The sequence below is a fragment of the Poromitra crassiceps genome (assembly GCF_964638095.1).
Source record: "Poromitra crassiceps genome assembly, chromosome: 20".
NCBI classification, from domain to species: Eukaryota; Metazoa; Chordata; class Actinopteri; order Beryciformes; family Melamphaidae; genus Poromitra; species Poromitra crassiceps.
In genome coordinates this window covers 16,615,862-16,637,130 of record NC_139637.1, presented here as the reverse complement: position 1 = coordinate 16,637,130, position 21,269 = coordinate 16,615,862, and the positions used below count along the sequence as shown (strand labels likewise).

Genomic DNA, 21,269 nt, shown 5'->3' with positions numbered 1-21,269 from the left:
CCGGCCCCCTCCGCCTCCTCCTCCTCGTGCCCGGCTGGTCCAGAGTGGGTCCAGTGGAGACAGTGAACTGGTCCAGTCTGCACAGCAGTTAGCCTGCATGACCTCCAGCCAGTAGACACAGCAGTTAGCCTGCATGACCTCCAGCCAGTAGACACACCAGTTCCATATCCTCAACACACAGTAAGGGACCCCCTCTCTCCACACAGACAGCACCTGCACTGCACCACTAACTTGACTGTTCATTGGTTTGTTTTTGTTTCGTTTTGTTTTGTTTTGGTGGCTTTCGTGTTTATAGTTGCTTCCTTTTTGCTTCTCCGTCACACGTTGGACCGCCCACACATTTTCCACCTTTAAAACATTTTGTCACTAACAAGTCTGGACTCGGTTTGGACGGATAGAAACGTGTTCGTGTTGTTGTTTTTAACGGTGCCATGCCATGTCGTCTTTGCCAGGAACGGTACCGCGGATGATGCGCCCGGCGCCCGGACAGACCTGCTATCCCCGCACCGGCTTCCCTCTGGAAGGTAGGTCGCTGCATGGGTCTCTTGCTTTTCAGAGAGCATATTGCTTCAAAAAATGCGAAGGAATGTTTGTGTAGCCTGGAAAATAGTATAGGCTATATATTTTAGAGTTGCTATAACTTTATGCCTAAATGTAAAAAAAAAAACATTAAAATTATATAGCCTATTAAAAAAAGCAATGTAAGGACTAAACTTTAAACGGAATAAATTAAACCGTTACGGGAAGCTCCTTTGTTAGAAAAATAAAATAAAAAATAAGGATAATCTCCGGGCTTCATACACAATATATTTCCATTTATTAATAATCCAAGTGAGCGTTTCGCCAGCAAACTTCGTGCTCAAGTGGCCCTTACTAAACCAGGAACACCGAGAGACAGTTATAGCCAAGATCATGGGATTTCCTCAAGTGTCCCGCTGCTCCAAATTAAAATAAAATACACCGCAAAACGAAGAATCAAGGGATTACATCAATATTTGGACAGCGTGGCGGTGAATAATGAGAGCGGGCACACCATGGCTCTTCACCGCCTCTCCAGTGTCGGATGGGACAGTGGAGTGCCTCCCGTCTGCTTAATGACAGGCGGCAGTCAGCTGCTGCATGTGGTGGTGCAGCCATTTCTACTTCACACAATAAATTACCGGGCTCTTTAAACTTTACGACTGAACACGATCTGACTGTGAATAGAGCGGATACTTCACTTGGGCCTTTCAGTGATGCTGCACAATTTGGCCGAGTTGCCTGTGGAGGATGCATTTTAAAAGACAGGTTTTTAAATGCATTTTAAAAGTGCATATTGCATGTAATGGGATGAGTCTTCTTCATGTGTCGGTTTTTTAATAATAATAATAATAATAATAATAATAATAATAATAATAATAATAACAATAACAATAATAACAATAATGCATAAATCTCATACCTGAGACCAGATTGGGCACATCATTATTTCCAGCGAGCTCATGGAATACGAATCCAATCCAATCCAATTGCCAGAATAAAACGTTGGGCTACAATCTGTGTGGGAGTTTCTGAAGGACAGGCGTGTGTGTGGTTGAGTCAGAAAGCCTATAGCTTGTGTTGTCCGCTGCAGTGTCCACCCCTCTGGGCCAGGGCCGGGTCAACCAGCTCGGCGGGGTGTTCATCAATGGCCGGCCACTGCCCAACCACATCAGGCACAAGATAGTGGAGATGGCCCACCACGGCATCCGGCCCTGCGTCATCTCCAGACAACTGCGTGTCTCCCACGGCTGCGTGTCCAAGATCCTCTGCCGCTACCAGGAGACTGGCTCCATACGGCCCGGGGCCATTGGAGGCAGCAAACCCAGGGTACATTAACGATATTGGCCTATAATTATGAGTTTACTATGCTAATTTTAAAAAGAAAGAAAACACATTCAAATGAGAATAAGAGTAGCCTAATCAAAATAAACACAATTGTTTTGTTTATTTTATTTTATAATTATAAATGTTCTTGATTATTTAGGCCTATTACATTTTTACACAATATAATTAATTATTTGTAGCCTATAGCCTATATTTTTCATACCAATTCTAATTTAAATTTCAAACAGCCAAATCTGTTCAACATCGTCTTGGTTGCCAAATTTGGACATGTTTAGAAAAGTTCACAGCCGAATTGTTTCTATATCCAACCCCGTCAAGCTGTATTAATTTGATTGTTTTTGTTGCACTGGTGTCCTTTTCCTTATTTGTCGGTCTGATTTCGCCCCTGCAGCAGGTAGCCACGCCGGACGTGGAGAAACGGATAGAGGAGTACAAGCGGGACAACCCCGGCATGTTCAGCTGGGAGATCCGGGATAAGCTGCTGAAGGACGGCGTGTGTGACAGAAGCACAGTCCCTTCAGGTGAGGCCTCCTCCGGTAAGCCGCCTTTCTTCATCCTCAACTATTTACCCTTAGAATCTGGACCAAAGTTAAAAGAAAAAATACATTTATAGCCTATTGTCGATAAAACCCTACAAAATGGAGTGCCATCCAAAGGAGGCAAACGAAGGTTGTGTTGTTGTTGTTGTTGTTATTATTATTATTATTATTATTATACCGTAATAATTATTGTTATTGTTGTTATTATTATTAGTAATTAATAGCTGCAATAGGCCCATGCGTTATCACGATGGTTATTATTAACATATTATTATTATTATTATTATTATTATTATTATTATTATTATTATTATTATTATTATTTATTGAGCCTATGATTATGATGCTTATTCTTATTATCTTAATTGAGCGCCATGAAACGCGCTGCCCTTCTGTTTGCAGTGAGTTCAATCAGCCGTGTTCTTCGGGCTCGCTTTGGGAAAAAGGACGACGAGGACGACTGCGATAAAAAAGACTCGGACGGAGAGAAGAAGACCAAGCACAGCATCGACGGTATCCTGGGCGACAAAGGTAGGCCAGAGCATGGGCCTGCACTGCTGGCGTGGTCCCGTGCCCCGTGCAGCAGAGCATGGGCCTGCACTGCTGGCTTGGTCGGTAGGCCAGAGCATGGGCCTGCACTGCTGGCTTGGTCGGTAGGCCAGAGCATGGGCCTGCAGGCTGGCGTGGTCCCGTGCCCCGTGCAGCAGGTTAACATATAGCCAGGCCTGCATGCATGATGAATTACAAATGGGCCCTAACTGTCGTTTTGTCGCTTGGTTTTCCTCTCCTCTAAGCTGTTTGCCCACATGAGACAGGAGCCGCTTAATTATTTATGATGAGCTTTGATGGATAGCGCTGGAGTGCATCGGGCTCCTGTGGCGCTGCTGCTTAAACGGTCCCTTGAAACTGATGCTGACAGATGACCGATGTGACAGTCAATATCAATTAGCCTACCGCTCTGCAGCACGCCTATATAATATGCACGACCTATAGGCTATGAGGTTGGCATTTAGGAACTATGTTACCCCCCCCCCCCCCCCCCCCCCCAAAAAAAGGATGAAGGAAAAGAAACTCTAACTTGTCCCTCCTGCAAAAAAAAAATGAAAAGAAAAAATGCAGAGATTATTTTGTCCTTCTGTTGATTATGGAGATAGTTGATGCAAAATGTGTATAGTCCTTATGGTTGTTTTGTTTGTTTATCGCTGAATTGTGATGTTGGTTTTGCACATGCATTTCTCAACTCCTGTTTGATTTTACCGCTGAGGCCCGCTGTGATCTTAACGTTGACAGACACTGTCCCGAACTTGGCTGGACCACTGGTGTGACTGGTTAGACTGTGACATGTATTTATGCCGCCATGCACGTTTTGACACGCTGCTGAAAGCAGCAGCATATCAGCTGTCCCCTTTTTTAAATTTTCAAAAAAAACGATCAGTGTTGTTTCATTCTCTCATCTGGCCTGGCATTAATAACGCTAAGACTTATTACAGCGCGTAATGAAACCGGTGTCTGCTGAATGGGCTGCGTCTGTGTTGCAGAGCGGTGTAAATAGCTCGCAGGCATGGTAAGAAATGTATTTATCCGCTATCAGCCCTCACTCTCGCAGTTTCCAGCACTACGTTGTGTCGAAGGGCTTTAGAGCAGATTAAATTGAGCGCTTTTATTTCTTTTCACTTTCATCTCTAAACGGCTCACTTCGTGGCTGCAGCCCGCGGCGCAAATTCAGGAGATTTTAGCGTTCCTCTCTGGTTGTTAAGATTGTATTTTCTAAATATTTATTATTGCATTTGTATGTTTTTGGTGTTGCCAGGACCTTGCAGAAAGTCGAGACATACATTTTTCGCAGCAGTGTTAAATTAAATAGACAGAGAGAGAATCTTATGCCTGCCTGCTGCCTCTTTCCGCTAGACAGACAGGAGGCTGGACTGGGCCTGCCGACTTTAGCGGTGGTTTGCTTAAACTGGACACTGATGTGGGAATTGAGGCTATATCAGATGTTTAACTGCAAGGGTAGCCTATAGTGACGTCACGTGTAACCACATATTGTACATACATTAGTGGCTTTTGCATCAGGAGGAGCACCGTTTGCTTGGTGCATAAATTCAAGGCCCTAGTCATAAGCTATAGGATCAGAGCTGTCGTTTTTCAGACGCTGTGACCTCATTTTGAAATAACAAGCTGCATTGAGAAAAGACGGGCTGACTGAGGACAGAGCACACCAAAGGGCAAGACAAAAATCTCAAGTCACAGTGCAAAATAGCCTACCCACACTCTCACTAAACGTTTTTTTTTTTTTTTTTTTTTTTTTTTACTACTTAATTGGCTACCAATGCAAAATACAATTTGACAAAACTATTACTCGTGAAATAGGCTATTTATTAACAAAAAATAATTCAGGAATTAATTTGAAACTTTGTCAAAGCAGCAACATTTATACCAGACAGGTCACACAATTCACTCATTGTTTTATTTGCAATAATATGGTTGTCACACAATCCCATAGAAATCCATATGTTGTGTGATGCAAGGCCAATGACACCATAGGACTAGTTCACGGTCAGCTGACAGAATTTGCACTTTGTGCAGGTGTAATCGATAGGTCAGATAACCATGGCATGAGTCATGTGCTGCCAGGTCCGATATAGCATTGTAAAATAAAATAGCATAATATGTTTTCATATAAAAGCGTCTGATATGAAAATAGCAACATAAACAACAAGTCAGCACCCGCATTTTCATGGCAGCATTTCTTCGAAGTGATGTTTCTCAATACGATCAGAGAGAGAGAGAGAGGGAGAGGGAGAGGGAGAGGGAGGCAGAGAGAAAACGGCTATTCTTGAGTCCAAAATAAGCCTGCATGGTTGAAAAAAAAGGGTCGACGTCGAGGATGGAGAGAGCACTTCAAACAAATCCAGGCGCAGTGACGAGAAGCAGCTTTAGTGAGAGAGTGTATGGGAAGTTATTAGCTATTAATAACATTTTCCCCCGGGCATCCACAGTTTTAGTCAGCTCCATCTGCACTTTCTCCATGCAGCTATTTTGCCGGGTTGAAATGGAGGGAGACCCAAATGTTGCCTGGAGATAACACAATCATCACAGCCTCGGCTGGTCCTGGGCTGTGCATCAGTATTAAACTCGGATTAACCTCCCCTCTCCCCCCTCATGCCTCGCACCAAATTTCACTGGAACACCTTTTTTTTTAAATGGGACATATTGAAAAATAGACAAAAGGCTGCAGAGCCAATATGACTGTAGCATAATAATAATAATAATAATAATAATAATAATAATAATAATAATAATAATAATAATAATAATAATACAATTCATTGTTTTAGCCCATATAACAGTTCAATTTAGTCATCATGCTGGAAATAAATTTGGCCTCCTGCTTAAAATAGCAACAAATTAAATGTGGAACTTGACATTTATAGTAATTTTGACAATTCAAAACCTTTGAGATATATGTGATTCAGTGTTTTTAGACCAGATTTCAAAAACAATTTATGGCTGTCAGAATTTCCATATAATTCATTGCCCCGTCATGCCTCTCTAATTTGCATGGAACTTGCTTCTCAGATATCAAACCATAGTCACAGGTCATGCAGGTTCATACTGTGTTTTGTGCTTCATCTTAACACATGTCAAGTCAATTAAGCACACTGACCAGACAATATCTTGTCAGTCCCTCTGTCTTAACAATTTATCAAAATAAAAATGTCTTGTAAATCATCAGGCATACATGATCGTGGATAGTTGTGGTGTGGTACATGATATTAGATGCAGGGATTTTGCCACAGCCTTGGGCTTATGTGAATGGACTCCTCTGGGGACTAAGCTGATTGCCAAAGGAAATTGTCACCCAGCATGAGCACAGCAGTGCCATGGAATTTTACTCCTTTATAAATACACACATGAATGTAAAAACATAAATAATGGCATTCTCCATATGAGTCCAGAGTGGGGGAGGGGACGTGAACACATTTTCTCATTGGTGTTATATCTTGTCCCGTCAATTCAAGTGCTGACAATAATAAATAGGCTGAATATTAATGCTATATGTGACCTGCTAACCTGAGGCGGACCCTGCCGTTGTCAGGAGGAGGAGGGGGTGTTTCAGAGTGTTTTTGAGTGTGTTTCAGAGTGTTTTAGAGGAGAGGACTGTATAGGAAGAAGTAGGTGAGGAAACGTTGAAGCGGCTGTAGGAAATTGAGCAGCTTAGAGTCTTTGATCCTCGGGTGCCTGCGCTTATCAGAAACATTTGGGGTGACACCGCCACAATGGAGAGTTCATCATATTAGCTGGTGCCAGCGCTGCTTTCAAGCCTGCCTGTCTATTAATTAAGCCCTATTTGCCATGTGGGACAGGACCTATCTGCACGGGCCTACATGCCACCAGCAGCACGGCTCCCATCGCTCGTCTGCAGTGTGCACAGGGCTTTTCTCTTTGAAGGGACCATTTCTCTTTCTGGAATACATTGGGGGGAAATTAAAAGGTCTACTGTAGACGGACACCCCCCCCCTCCCCCTCTGGAATCTTATAATCCCCCAATAACTTTAAAGCAACTACTCCCGCCCCCTCACCCGTGCACCTCCACAAGTCCACATCTCAAGGATGTATATAGTAGTGAAATTCACTACATTACAATGCTAGAAATTGCCATTGTTTTTTAATTTTATACATTTCTTTTCATCCATTTATGCAAAACTAGGTCTGTTTGAGTCTCTATCTTATGTAAAATGAAGGAGTTGGTGATTTGATCAGTTTGCTCAGGCTGGCATGCAGGACAGCATTATAAGATCAGACTTCTCTATTGGAAATTGGGTCACTAGCAGATAGTAGTCGGATATATAGAGCAAAGAAAAAAATACCATAAATGGGATATAATATAAGAGAATATTAGGTAAACATACACAACCAACAACTGCAACACTAGAGCATGTTAAATAGAATCAACACTCTATTGGCAGCATGGCAAAATATAGGCATTACTGAGACTATAATGCACAATATGAATACCAAAAATATTAAATATATTCAGAAAGAAGGAAACATTATTTTAAAAAAAATGCTATGTCCAATATGAAGAAAGAAATATGAAGAAAATGTACATTACATTCACATTATCAGACAGATGGCCATATAGGGTGTAGAAAAACAAATCATCACATCAAGTACAGTCTATTCATTTTGTAGATATACATAACTGGATGTGTGCATGGCTGCTCACCCATCAAAGAGGGATCATATGCAGGGGAAAATGGCAAGTGTGATGGGACCGAGGAAGAGGGGACTCTCTTCTGACACACAACAAAGGAGGCTGCTGACACCAGTAGCTCCGGGCTCCCACTCCACTATCAGCCTCCAAACACTCTTTAAAAAAAACACAAGTGCCAGGAACTCTCTGTGACCCCGCTGTTCACCTGCTTTCAGTTCCTCCAGAAATGGAATTCAATTGACCTATATAAGCTTTTATCACAGAAAAAAAATAAAAAATAAAATCGTATTATTATTGACAGCCTTGAGCATCACAAATCCAAATATTGTGTCTCTAATTGCAATTGAAATCAAAATCCACCCCAAAAAATAGGGGCTATTGAGTGTTTCTTCTCTTTTTCAACATACAGTACATCAAGACTTCATCCATTTTGCTGCGTGGCCTGACCTACTTGTTGATTTTCTTTTATCCCTCTCGTCTTTTCGGGACCGCTCAATGATGTCCTTTGAGAAAACAAATATATGTAAAAGAGGAGAGCTACTAAACTGCGGAGGGGGTTTTTTGAATAGGAGAATGGCGGCCCACTTCTTTGCCATGGAGTGTTCAGTAGCCATCCCTTAATCCCCCTTTCATTTGACCGACAAATGCCAAGAATCTTGTCTGGCAACCCAATGGGAGGCTGATCAGCCAACAAAAGACAAGCGGCTCACAAAGAGCAAACGGGGCAAAGCGGGGTTGAGGGCAGTCAGAAGCCTTGGGCTTCCCATTAACGCCCCGTTTGCTAACGGCACAATGGGAAACATATAAATCACAACCCTCAGCACAAACAATATGGCAAACACAAATTAATAGAATGTCAACACTTGTGTTACTCTGTAATTGAGCCCTCGGCGAGCCTTTTGGAGACCCCCAGTCTTTAGAAACCCCAATGCCTTTGTAACACTGTGGCTGTGCATTTTGCACTGGCATTGAATTTGTTGTATAGTCTGTGATTCTCCGAGGTAAGGAATTGAACATAGATGGTGTTATTATCGGTGCAGGGTTAACTTGATACTTTGTGCATGGCTGGTTTATTAGTCGCCACTGTTGGAGGGATTTGGCACAGGCTGCAGGGGCCTGGTGGAGATGTCCGGTTAAATCCAACTCATTTAGCTCTCCCATGGAATCCAACCCAAGACCCCGCTAGAGAACAAGATGGAAAAAACGATCCGGAAAGCTTTCATCTACACCTCGTCTGAGGCCTCTGCACAGCAAGCTGCAGGATCAAACACAGGAAACACTGAAAACAAAACGGCTCCCTGAAAGTCGTCACAATATGAGTCGGATTTTTTTTTTTTTGCTGCTTTGTGAGAAAATGTTTTTAGTGTGTTGATCTATAACTGCTTTTATTTTGAAGCCAGCAGTAGCATTAGCTGTCACTTAAAATAAACGACAAGATCATCTGCATATATTTGACACAGATTTGCATAGCCTTCCTGTCACTTGTATTGAATAGGAATACATAATGTAGCCTTTGATCATTGAAGGACATGGTGGATGAAATTAAGAAACAATTCTGATTCCACTTTACAAAAAAAAATATCTGGCTGCCTTTTATATTTTTTACAAACATGTAAATAAATGTAAATAATTAAACCGTGTAAATAAATTGCTTCAAGATACAGTTTTATACAGTGCCACTTTATGACATTTGCATAGAAACCGCCACATATAAAATAAAATAAATTACTACATCAGTTGTATAAATTATAATAGTGGCTGTCAACAGAGCAAGAATCACAGGCCTCTATATTGTAAGTGTTTACGTTTTATCTCAAACCGCACGTCTTTAGCTGATTTTTTTGGGCGGTCACTTTTTAGGAAAAGCGAATTAGCCAAAAAATGACAGAAGAGATACACGCATAATCAAATTGAAGAGTGCATAACTGATTATATTATTACCTTTCTCATGTGAAGATGGGTTGGGAAAATAGAATAAGGAATTATTTTACAAAGGGAATGCATGTCTAAAATCCTGTTTGAAATTCCCAGACAAAGGTCTCTCTCCTTGCATCTATTAGATTGGCTTATTCATGCTTTTCTCTATCAATCCATGGAGTAAATCACATTCACCAAATGCAACCATCCAATGTAATTGGCTAGGAAATGACCTTAAGTATAACAGAGATTACTGGCCCATAAAGGCCTTGCAATTTTTTGGGGGAGAGTTAACGTTCACGCTACTGAAAGGTATGAAAGTGGATTAATGGGCATTTCTCAGTCACTGCATTGGAATAATTTGAGCCACATATTTAACGCGCTATCAGGAATAATGTGAACTGTGTATAGTTCAAGCTGAAGAGCCAACCACTCGTGCTCATGGGAGTCTGCTATTATGTCTGTTCTGCGTTAGTTGGTGCTGTACCCTCAATCTTGCTGCTCAATTTACAAATGATACTGATGTTGAAAACGGAGGTGGTCGTTACTCCAGACTCTCTAGACAACTGCAAATCTTAGAAAATATTTGACACATTTTGAGCTTGCAATTACAAGGTCCTATCTCTATACCTTAAAATTCCCAGCTTGTAAAATTATAAAATGATGAAGTCAAAAGTACGCAGCAGTTGATTAAAGGAGAACTCCACCCAAAAACAACGCTGATTTATTTTGCACATAAATCAGATACATACTGTATCTGAAAATTGTAAACAGTTTTGCAAGCATTCAAAACTGTTGCCCAACCCAGGTTGGGTTTAAGCATTGGGTATAGGTGGTCTTTAGTTTTAGGCATTGGGTGGGTGGTCTTAGGGTTAGGGTTAAGCATTGGATAGATGGTCTTAGGGGTTATGGGTTAGGCATTGGGTAGGTGCTGGTCATATAGGGTTAGGGTCTGGAGATGGTGGTGGGCTTAGAGTTAGGGTCTCCAGGGGAGACGCAGGGGTCTTCAAGCCCCAAGCCCCTTAACCAAAACCAGGCAGAGAGAGGGTCCCCTCTTCCCAACTCATTCTGGACAACGAGCTCGACACCTTACTTGACCGGTCTGCCCGTGGTGCGTTCCATAAAACGCTCAAGGCGCCGGGGCATGTTACCTCAAACGCAAAAGGCGCCTGACAAAGCAGGGCTCTGGTACTAGTTCGGAGTGAGAACGGGCTGGCCTCACCAGACTTGAGCAGACTTGAGAACTCATTTTTTGAATTTCAGCCAATTAAAAAAAAATCTCTTTCTTGTTCGGTGTGGATCGCTCTTTGCTCTAAGTACAGTATGGAATACATGTTGTCTAAATAACAACAGCTAACATAAAGAGGTTTTATAGCAGCAGCATGCTGATTTGGGGTAGATGGAAATCTCAGACACTTGTTTACATCTCTACATATTTTGTACATGTATTTTATGAAGGATGCATTCGATTGCATTGAAGTCATTCTGATCTAAATCTAGCCCACAGCTGAAATGAGGATATGAGTGAAAGTATTGAATGCAAGATATCATGTGTATATGTTTCTAGGTTGAAATATTCTACAAGTGCGTGCATGTCAAAAAATGTGAGGACATATTACATGACAAAATACCTTTGGCACGCTTAAATGAAGGAACCATGTACAATGGTCAATGCATTTATTTAGCACTTTCACCCAAAGCACTTTACAATGAGTAGGTACATTCACCGATGGTGGCAAGCTGCCACGCAAGGTGCTGGCACAGCCATCGGGAGCAATCTGGGGTTCAGTATCTTGCCCAAGGACACTTCGACATGCAGACTGGAGGAGGCGGGGATCGAACCACCGACCTCTTTTATTCAATGTTCAAAATACATTAAAAAAAAAAGAGGTCTCTCCGAAGGCATGAAAGTGGGGAAAACGGTAAAATATGCTACCCCAAAACTATTGTATCTTATATCTCTTTAACCAAATCACACACATTTAGGCTATAATATTTTTTCACTCCCATTCACTGAGCCTCCCCTGAAACTGTATGGAGCCCCCCCTGGGGAGGCCGGCCCCCCACTTTGAAAACCTCTGCTTTAGAATATTCCTCTCTTTTCATCCTAAAATTGCCCATTCCTAGAATAATGTCGAATTATTAACTTTGTTATTGTTCAGGATGTTTACACACACAAGAGTTCTGGCATCACACATATGATTCCAAGAACCAAAAGGGCACCAGCGCTCCAGAATGACTGACATTCAACTGGGCAAACTGTGGAACGAGCTGCAAAAGTAAATGTCTCTCGTCCTCTATTGTCCTTTTATGCCCATTGGCATATTTCCCTCATCGACTCAAGACACCTGCTGGCCGGAGTGGGCGTAGGAAAACACCAAAAAACACCAGTAAAACCCACTGCATTGACTGGACCAGGGCAGCCCCTCCCAGCCCCGCCCCTCCCGCTGCAGCCCCTCCCACTGCAGATGTAGGTGAATGCAGAGAGATCCTGCTCGGCTCGGTGGAGAGGAGAGGAGAGCCCTTTGCTTCTCAGCGTTTTGCCGTTGTCTCGCTCAATCGTGTCACTGTGAGGGAGTCTATTCAGAGGTATTCATGCATCTGTCTCTGGGCCACAATGGCCGCCTCTTTATAGACTGTCAGCCTCTGCTCGCCTGAAGCCTTTGGTTCGTATTGTTTGCCTTCCCCTTAATAAACTTTTGGAGGAGTTCATCAACTCCCTGAATAGCCGAAGCAGACACAAAATAACAGACGGGCCTCTCTCCTCCTTTTCGTACTCTTTTCTCCTTTCCCCCCCTTGTTAGCGACTGCCTGTCTGTCAGTAGAGCTCGCTGCAAAGCAGACATAACAGTTCAGTCCACATCCCTCATCTTCCACAAATGCCTTGCTTGGTCCAGACCTTCCAAATCACCCACTCCATCGAGTCGACTGCTTCCGAAGGAGGACATGGAGTGTAACAAGTCAGGACAAAGTCAGTTGACTAAGGGCATCGGTTGTTCAGACCAAAACCTATTCATAGTTGAAAACTCTCCTCTTCGTTCCTATTAGAATCAGGCGCTATAATCACAATTTTATCTCAGAAGATGACAATGCTTCTGGACTCGGCCAGAGCAACATCATTTTCATAATGATAAAAAAAAGTTTTACCTTGTTAGAACTACACTCAATAATAAATATGATGCCTACAATAAGCTCCAGCAATTTTTCAGGCTTTGCACCTTTAAATATTTGATAATGGTGTAGTCTAAAGTATGTCAAACAGCAATATCAGGCTATCTCTTGCCTGGCTCAATATATGGGATCAAATAATATAATCATAGGCATCACCATAGGCATCCAGGATTTGCGCAAAACGATCGGGGGCACCGGGGCAGTCTCAGATTTTAAAAAAAAACCTGTTCTAAAGTGTAAAGCTATTTTACTTTAGACGGGTGAGTTATATCAAAATTTGCCCCCGTACTGTTGTCATGAAAGGTGAAGTTTGCTATAGAGACCAAAACCTTTAACCAGGCTGTAAATTTATTATTCTTTATTAATTATTTCTGCTGTAAAGGCGGGCATTTTAACATGGGAGTGAATGGGGAATGCCTCCCTTTTGCAGCCAGCCTCAAGTGGCCAATCGAGGAACTGCAGTTATTTCCGCATTGGCTTCATCTGTCCAACAAACAACCCCCCCCCCCTCCCTCACTCAAAACATTGCCGGCCACTGGCCAGTAACTTTATTTGCTAAAGACAGATTTGACCAGCAGCAAGTAGAGAATTCCTCAGGACCTGCTGGTGCCCACAAAAAACAAAATCAGAAATTCAGCGTTGATTTAGACAGAGCCAGGTTTTGCCAGGAGATGCACTTGCTGCTTGCTGCCCATGACTGATTTGTCTGGGCGAGATGATGACTTGTGGCTGAATGCGGGCGGCTCCCAGGGGAAACGACCCCACAACACCCTGGATTTGCAAGGAAACAGGCTGCGACTGTGGTCGTCCCGGTGTTAGGATGACGTCATCATCCCTACTTTGACGTCATCATTCCGACTATGATGTCATCGATCACTGATGATGTCATGGTTCATAAGTGTCTTTCATGCCTTTCGCTAGTGATGTCATAGCACAGGTGATGTCATGTCTCTGATGATGTCACAAACGGTATGATGTCATAGCACAGGTGGTGTCATGCTCGGATCTATAAAGGCCTGTTCCAGCAGGCTCTGGCGAGTGATTCATAATCTAAATTAGGATCATACCAATCTCAAGCAACGTCTGCAACCTGCAACCAACTGTTCCCAAACCCCGAACAGTGCAGCTCCCAGCTTTCAAGCTACCAAGTTCCACAGCACCCCGGCTTCTCCAGACCTCATCAACTACCCGCGATTAGATCCACACTTCTCACCCCGATCCTGACAGTATGAATCACTCCGAACTGGATCTAGCGGATACATCTCCGCCAATCAGGGAGGCCTTTCGAATGATAATTGAGCTCCTCGCAAGAGCAACCCAGGCTCTGGCTCTCGAAGCCACTGATCGGCACGCCCAGCAGGAAAAAGCAATCCAGGCTCTGGCTTCCGAAGCCGCTGGTCGGCACGCCCTCTTGATTGGCCGGCTAGATCGTCTCGACGGACTGAATCCTCCTGAGGGTGTCACCCCGCAGCCTCTGCAAGACCTCGCACTTGAGTCAAGACGCCTGATTGCCCACCAGGAAAAAGCAATCCAGGCTCTGGCTTCCGAAGCCGCTGATCGACACGCCCTCTTGATTGGCCGGCTAGATCGTCTCGACGGGCTAGGCCCCCAGGGTGCCATTCCGCAGCCTTCTGCCCCTCCTGCCCCAGTTTCCGAGCGCGCCGCCGTTCCGGAGGTTTCCAGACCTGCCACTCCCCCGTCCACAGCGGCCGTTGCTTCTAGCTCTGCCTCTCGGCCGCCTCCAGCTGCTAAGGGCATATTCTGGGGGGGAGTTCGCGTCATCCCAGAGCAGGGGCAGCCACATTCGAGTCCCAGCAGCCATCTGTACCGTGACCTGACCGGCAGGGTTCGCATCACACCAGAGGAGAGGCAGCGCCGTTTGGACACCCGGAGCTGCCTGTACTGTGGTCGAGCCGGGCATTACCTCTCCTCCTGCTCCCGGCGTCCAGTAAGTGGTCCCACCGCTCGCCGGCCCGTGGTACTCTCTCTGGATCAAGACTCTACGTGTCCAGCCGAAAGATCTGTACGGTTGGGTAGCGCTCCCTGCAGGACCCAGGAGTGGCAGTGTGTCTCCAAGAGGGTTAACGAGTTGGAGAGGACTGTCGACCGTCTTTTTGGGAAGCTCAATCGCTGCCTGCAGATCGGCTCCGTCCCCCCGCAGGGGGCCTCCGAGTCTGCTGGCCCTGAGGCACAACCTGAGGCACAACCTGTGGACCTGCCCCTCGCCGAGTCTGAACCTGTACCTGAGGCACAACCTGTGGACCTTCCCCTCGCCGAGTCTGAACCCGTACCCCAGCAGCAGCCAATTCCTGTCCTTGACCAACAACTCATGCTGGACCAACAACTCATGCTGGGAGGCTCCCGTAGTGTCGTCAGCCCTCGGTCAAGAGCAAGAAGAAATAAGAGGCGTTTAAAGGAGGAGACGGTGGGTGTCCTGCCCAAACTACAGGTCGGGAGGGCAGGCCTCGCTGTGTCAGATCCCCCTGCGGCTCTGCCTTCGGAGACGGCGGCATTTGACCCTTTTGATGGTCCCCAGCCTCCCATGTTTGGATCGTGCCCCGGGGGATGGCCGGTCCCAGAGGATCCACCGGACCCGGTGGAAGTTCTATCCACGTATCGGTCCATCTATGGCTTCGATATCCTGTATTAGGGAGGAGCACCTCCACTGTCCTGCACCCCCTTTGGGGTCTGACCACCTGCATCTAACCACCTGCTGAAGAGCACCTCACTCTCTTACACCCCCTTTGGGGCCTAACCACCTGCGTCTAACCACCTGCGGAAGAGCACCTCCACCAGAACCTACGGTTTTTTGTCTCCCAGATGCCATCTCCCAGATGCCATCATTGGACGCCAGGTGACGTCCGTTGAGGGGAGGGTACTGTTAGGATGACGTCATCATCCCTACTTTGACGTCATCATTCCGACTATGATGTCATCGATCACTGATGATGTCATGGTTCATAAGTGTCTTTCATGCCTTTCGCTAGTGATGTCATAGCACAGGTGATGTCATGTCTCTGATGATGTCACAAACGGTATGATGTCATAGCACAGGTGGTGTCATGCTCGGATCTATAAAGGCCTGTTCCAGCAGGCTCTGGTGAGTGATTCATAATCTAAATTAGGATCATACCAATCTCAAGCAACGTCTGCAACCTGCAACCAACTGTTCCCAAACCCCGAACAGTGCAGCTCCCAGCTTTCAAGCTACCAAGTTCCACAGCACCCCGGCTTCTCCAGACCTCATCAACTACCCGCGATTAGATCCACACTTCTCACCCCGATCCTGACAGTGTCACCCATAGGGTGTCACCATTAGCAGTGGGATGGTGGTGGTGTTGTGTGCCCCCACCTGGCGCTCACCTACAGGCAAGCTGTGGTCCTGCAGCGCACAGGGCGACTAAACACAGGGTGCTGGGTGCTGGGTTCTGGGTGCTGGTTGGGGGTTGGGCACCGATCTAAGGGGGAGCAGATTACAGGCGGAATTGCATTCAGACCGCTATTAGAGAACATCAGGTATTGAGAAACAAAGAAGCACAGAAAAAGAGAGAATAATGTGTTTTTGAAGTGCAGATACATCACATACGAGGAGGTTTTCCATGTGAAATGATCAAAAAGCACATGTCATGTTGTCGCTCCCTCACCGGCCAAGGCATCTGTTTCCTTGCTGTCCAATTCCTTGGTCAGCAGCGACAGTGAAGGCACCATGGTCAGTGAAGGCACCGTGGTCAGTGAAGGCACCGTGGTCAGTGAAGGCACCGTGGTCAGTGAAGGCACCGTGGTCAGTGAAGGCACCGTGGTCAGTGTGGTCAGTGAAGGCACCGTGGTCAGTGAAGGCACCGTGGTCGACGGAGACTTTTTACTCGCTAGTTTTCTTGGCAGAAAACCTGGCGTTGCTGCTTTGTTTTGCACGGTTCCATTGCCAGTCGCAACATTTCCTTATTGAAACATGTCCATCGTATGAATACTATCTTTTTTTTAATAAGTAAAGATTTATATTTCATTATACATGTGTGATAGTACACATGTTGGTGCCATGGGGGTGTTGACATCTTAATGATGGTGGTGGTGGGAGTGGTGGATAAAGTGAGGATATGGGCGGTTTTGGGATTTGACTCTGAAGAATTTCTCTCTTGACAAGAAAAGTGTTCTTGGAAAATGCCCAGTAGGCGGATACATATAACTTGTAATTGCTGTTGGAAACTTTTAAAGACGTACATTAGTACGAAGAAAAAAGAGTTATGTTCTAATCAACACCTTTTACACTTGAAACAGAGATGTCTGAAGAATCACTGTCACTCAGCTACATGTAATAGTTTGGGGTTGGCCTGTATGACGACCTGCTATTAGCCTCTATATCTTTCCTCTCCACTGCGAGCTCAACAGAAATCCTCAAAGTGAATGTGCAGGTGCTGTTTATTGTAATAATTCATATACGCATCATGTGCTGATCAGATCGGATTGTCGACAGGCATCTTAACTGAAAGGTGTTTATTTGACCGTAAACCTGTCTGTTTAAAAAGGTGTTTATGGAATAGATCCTTGTCTTGACAGTGAACAGACAAGACGACACAGACAGTTACACATCAGTGGACTTCAACAGCATCTTTTGGCTTGAGGTTGTTTTTCGCTTGACTGTTTTTTTTGTATCTTTGTTTGAGTGGGTTTAAGGCACAAAATGGCTGACGCTGGCATTATCTGTGACGTTTAATACAGTTGGATCTAAAGGTCTCTGTGTGGCTGGCTTATCTTGACCTGGGGGTTACGATTATAGCTGATACTGCGTCTCTGCCTATGAAAACCACCTTAACTTGTTTTTTTTTGCCTAAAGGGTCAAAGAACTGAGAGGAGAACTGAAAGAGGTATAGATTGGCTCCTTCTGTAGCTTAAACATCATTTCCGCTGTATACATTCAGGCGGTGTCTCGTCATAGACGTGTAGTCAGTGGGTCAGCGTGGGGGAAATCCTCCCGTTTTCCCCCACGGCCCTATACTCACACAACGTTGGCATTTTGTGGGCGTTCCCACACAGACCGACGGTATCGATGTCATACGTAGCCAAAGTTCAGTCAAAAATAAAATTCAATAAAAAATAATCAGTAACCAACTGTACAAATCGTCTGTAAAATTGTAAAAACTGTAAATAATTGTGGGCTAATAATTCTATTCCACAATGGGGCATGACATCAACTAATGAATCACACAGGCTTTGTGTCCAGTGTTGCAGCAGGCCTAGTTAGTAGTTAACACCACGTCCCAATAGCTTAAACATCACCATCGGCCCACGCCACTTACCGCCATAAAATCACCCATTTTCTGCTCTTTAGACGCATTGCTCTGGAATCTCTCTGCCCGCTTTATTTATATATATATATATGTGTGTGTGTGTGTGTGTGTGTGTGTGTGTGTGTGTGTGTGTGTTTTCGCTCTCATACACAAAGGCAATAAACATGTTTCCCAGAGTGTTACGAATCAGAAATTTGCTCCCCCCCCCTTTCCTCCCCACCAACTGTGAATGTGCTGGCCAGTGTGAGTGCAGCCACTTTGGGGCTGGCCAGCTGCGAGAGAGAGAGAGAGAGAGGAGGGGACGCGGCTCAGCTTCAAACAGCATGGCTTGTCTTACACTTTTAACTACTGGGCTTATTTCAACATCCACTGGCTCGATCTCCTCAGGCGACCCCCTCCCCTCCCCTTCCCCACCAACCCATCCACCCACCCACCCCAACAACACACACGCAACCATAACACAAGACCACTACTCTAGTCCACATCGAACGTCTAGATTCTAGACCAGGCATGGGCAACTTTGATGATAGAGAGGGCCACAAAAAAATGTCCTCGCTACCAGAGGGCCAGATTTGGCTGAGGGCTGGGTGGCCGAACGGCGCCGGTGCGGACGTTTCGGTCCGGACGTTTCGAAACGTCGAAACGTTGGTCTACACCTGCTGAATTAAATTAATTTCCAGTGAATCGAGTGCTCCAGGTCCTTCCTGGGTTCACCCATTTATTTCTGTTGTTAATACTGTCCTGTCCGGAGAGCACCGACCTCCCTCTGTGGAGGGGCTGAAGCGCAAGAGACTCCTCTACCAACATGACAAAGCAACTAATAGGCCTACCTAGGGGAAAGGGCTAAAAATCCAATCATTGTCAGGTCCAAAAATAGTTTCTAAAAAGATGTATTTTCGAGTTAAGGACGAGTGTAGGGAAACATGGATGGATAAATCTAGAAGGAGGCGGTAATGCAACATAAAGGATGCCAACTGCCATAAAACACCACAGAAGAAGAAGAAGAAGAAGAATGTCTTTTCTCTGAAGTCATAAGTTGACCAGCTGTTCCAGCAGACGTCAAATCTGCATGAAGAGGGACAGCAGAACAGGCAGCTACAGTATATACTGTAGGGAGGAAGCAGGCTTTCTCCAGGCTGGTATTAAGAGCAGCCTGCCCCCCCCCCCGTCCCGCTGGAGTGACAAGCCACCAGATCAAGTGCTCAGCTCTCTCCAATAAACGTATCAGGGTGCATTTCAAAGCACCTTTTAACCATAATCTGTAAAGAGACTCAACAACACCAAAATCACGTCATTTTGTTTGCAGGGGGAAGAAACTCCACTCCTATGATTGTTAATCTGCTTTTTTTTTTCTTTCTTCTTCTTCTTTTTCAAAATAAGATTATTCTATTGCTTTTTAAAACTTTTCGCAATTGCTTTCTTAAGCCTCGAGCTGTCCACTAAGGGCTTTGGTGTTTGTACAGTATATCTCAAAAGATGCCTCTTATTATTATATTTGCTCCCAGCCATAATCTATATCAGTGTTTATATTGACAGTCAGCAAATTTTGTTTATGTGGCTATTTTTTTTTTTTTTTTATTATTATCAAGACACTCGCACGGCACTGCCCGAGGAAGAAAGGAGATAAAAGACTTTGCATTTAATAACTGTTAGTTTGCTAAGACATAATGCCTTGATAAGGCGAGCATCTTTGGCGAGGGGCTGGATTGAGTTCAGTTCTGGCTCGATGTAGTATTTACCGAGAGGACACAATTTGTTTGCCGACAGTAGTTTACCGCTTTTTGTGCGACCGTGTGCTATTTTTCGTGATAGTGTATTTTCTTCCACTGTAAAACAACAACAAAAATTGCACCCCCCCCCCCTTCCCCCCCAACCACTAGTTTTGCCTATATACTTTCCTAACATGATCCGCCTGCAATGTTTCTAAATCTTTTGGCAAATATTTTACCCGTCGCTATAGAAACTGCTTACATTGCACACTCCACTTCGGGTGCTTGCCATACATTTTGTTTTTTTGCTCTGCTTGTTGTGACTAAATACCATTGTGCTCAAGCTGTTTGGAACAATGGCTAGAACAATATTGAACTGTCTGAATGGGAAGCGTGTATAGCCTGCAGAAGCAGCAGCGTCTGTGGAGCGCTGGTCTAGGCTTCGGCTGAGTTCTGACTCTAATGGGCCCGCTTGGACTTGAATTTGAGGCCCCTTTGTTGATGGATTGGCTTCTGGTGCCAACTGGCAGATTTTGCTTCACTTTCTTTTGTGTTCGTTCATAATTTTATAAGTTTAGCTTTGACCTCAATTAGTCAAGTCTACAAACCATGAAATCACGGCCCTATATTGCCAGTGTACAGGGACGAAGAAATGCAAGTGAAGGGAAAATGTGGTATTATATTATATATATATATATATATATATATATATATATATATATATATATATATATAAAATATTTGGAGCAGATATTACTTCTCTATATCTGGAAAACATACACATTTAATCCAAACATTTCTGCAAAAAACAAACAAACAAACAAAGAAAGAAAACAACCTTGTATGTTGGAAGGTTAAATGCGCCTGAACAGCTAATTTGCTGTTAGCCTAACAAATGTGCTTCTCCAAAGAAAACCTTGTGGAAATTATTAATGAAAATAGTAAAAAAGAAAAGAATTTTTCTTTAGTGAATAACTCTTTCTTTAGTGGATGTATGCAGTGTATCTTTACTATTAAACACATGTAGATTTAGAGAAATTAGTGACTATGGGAGTTTAGGAGTTGTTATGTTGAAAGATCATTTTCATTATGAGAGAAGTCTATTTTTCATTCTGGATTTCTGACAAGTCCCTGGAATTTCTTTTATATGACGTATTCTTTTAATCTGCTGAAAATGTGTCGTCCTCCAATAGCTGCTGCAGGAATACGAAACGTTTGATTTGTTTAATCGTAGCAGCGTCCAATCAGAAAAGCCCCAGGCATGTTCAGACAGCCCCCCTCCTCCAACTATCTCCTCAATGTCACAGCTCCGCCACATCTGACCTTTTTAATGCTTAAATATGCGGGCGGCACTTAGCCCGCGCCGCCCGGCCACAGAGAGTCAATATGTCAGCGTTTATTGAAGGCCCGCGGAGCTCGGCGTGGTTGGCAGGCCTCCTTTTCATGCCCGACGGCCCCCTGAGGTGCAGCCTCTATGGGCCACTGAAAGGACTGCGAGACCCGCGGCCCCTGTGTTGTTTAAGGTGAGCCCAGCGCTCCCATAGAGGCAGCCGACCAGAAAGGG

The 21,269-nt window shown here is 44.5% G+C and overlaps 1 protein-coding gene across 3 annotated transcripts in view; it reads left to right on the top strand.

The window, feature by feature from the left end:
• Positions 1–436: 436 nt before the first annotated feature.
• LOC310794749 (paired box protein Pax-7-like) overlaps positions 437–21,269 on the top strand; it is a gene marked incomplete at both ends in the record, with an annotated part of 98,871 nt that continues 78,038 nt past the window's right edge. For 2 of the 3 annotated variants that reach the window (XM_083656777.1, XM_083656776.1), the window contains 4 exons: positions 437–524; positions 1,613–1,848; positions 2,258–2,402; positions 2,808–2,936. In XM_083656777.1, the coding sequence (XP_083512903.1) occupies positions 437–524; positions 1,613–1,848; positions 2,258–2,402; positions 2,808–2,936 (598 nt within the window). The remainder of the gene's footprint in view (positions 525–1,612; positions 1,849–2,257; positions 2,403–2,807; positions 2,937–21,269) is intronic. The other variant, XM_083656778.1, reaches the window with a different exon arrangement.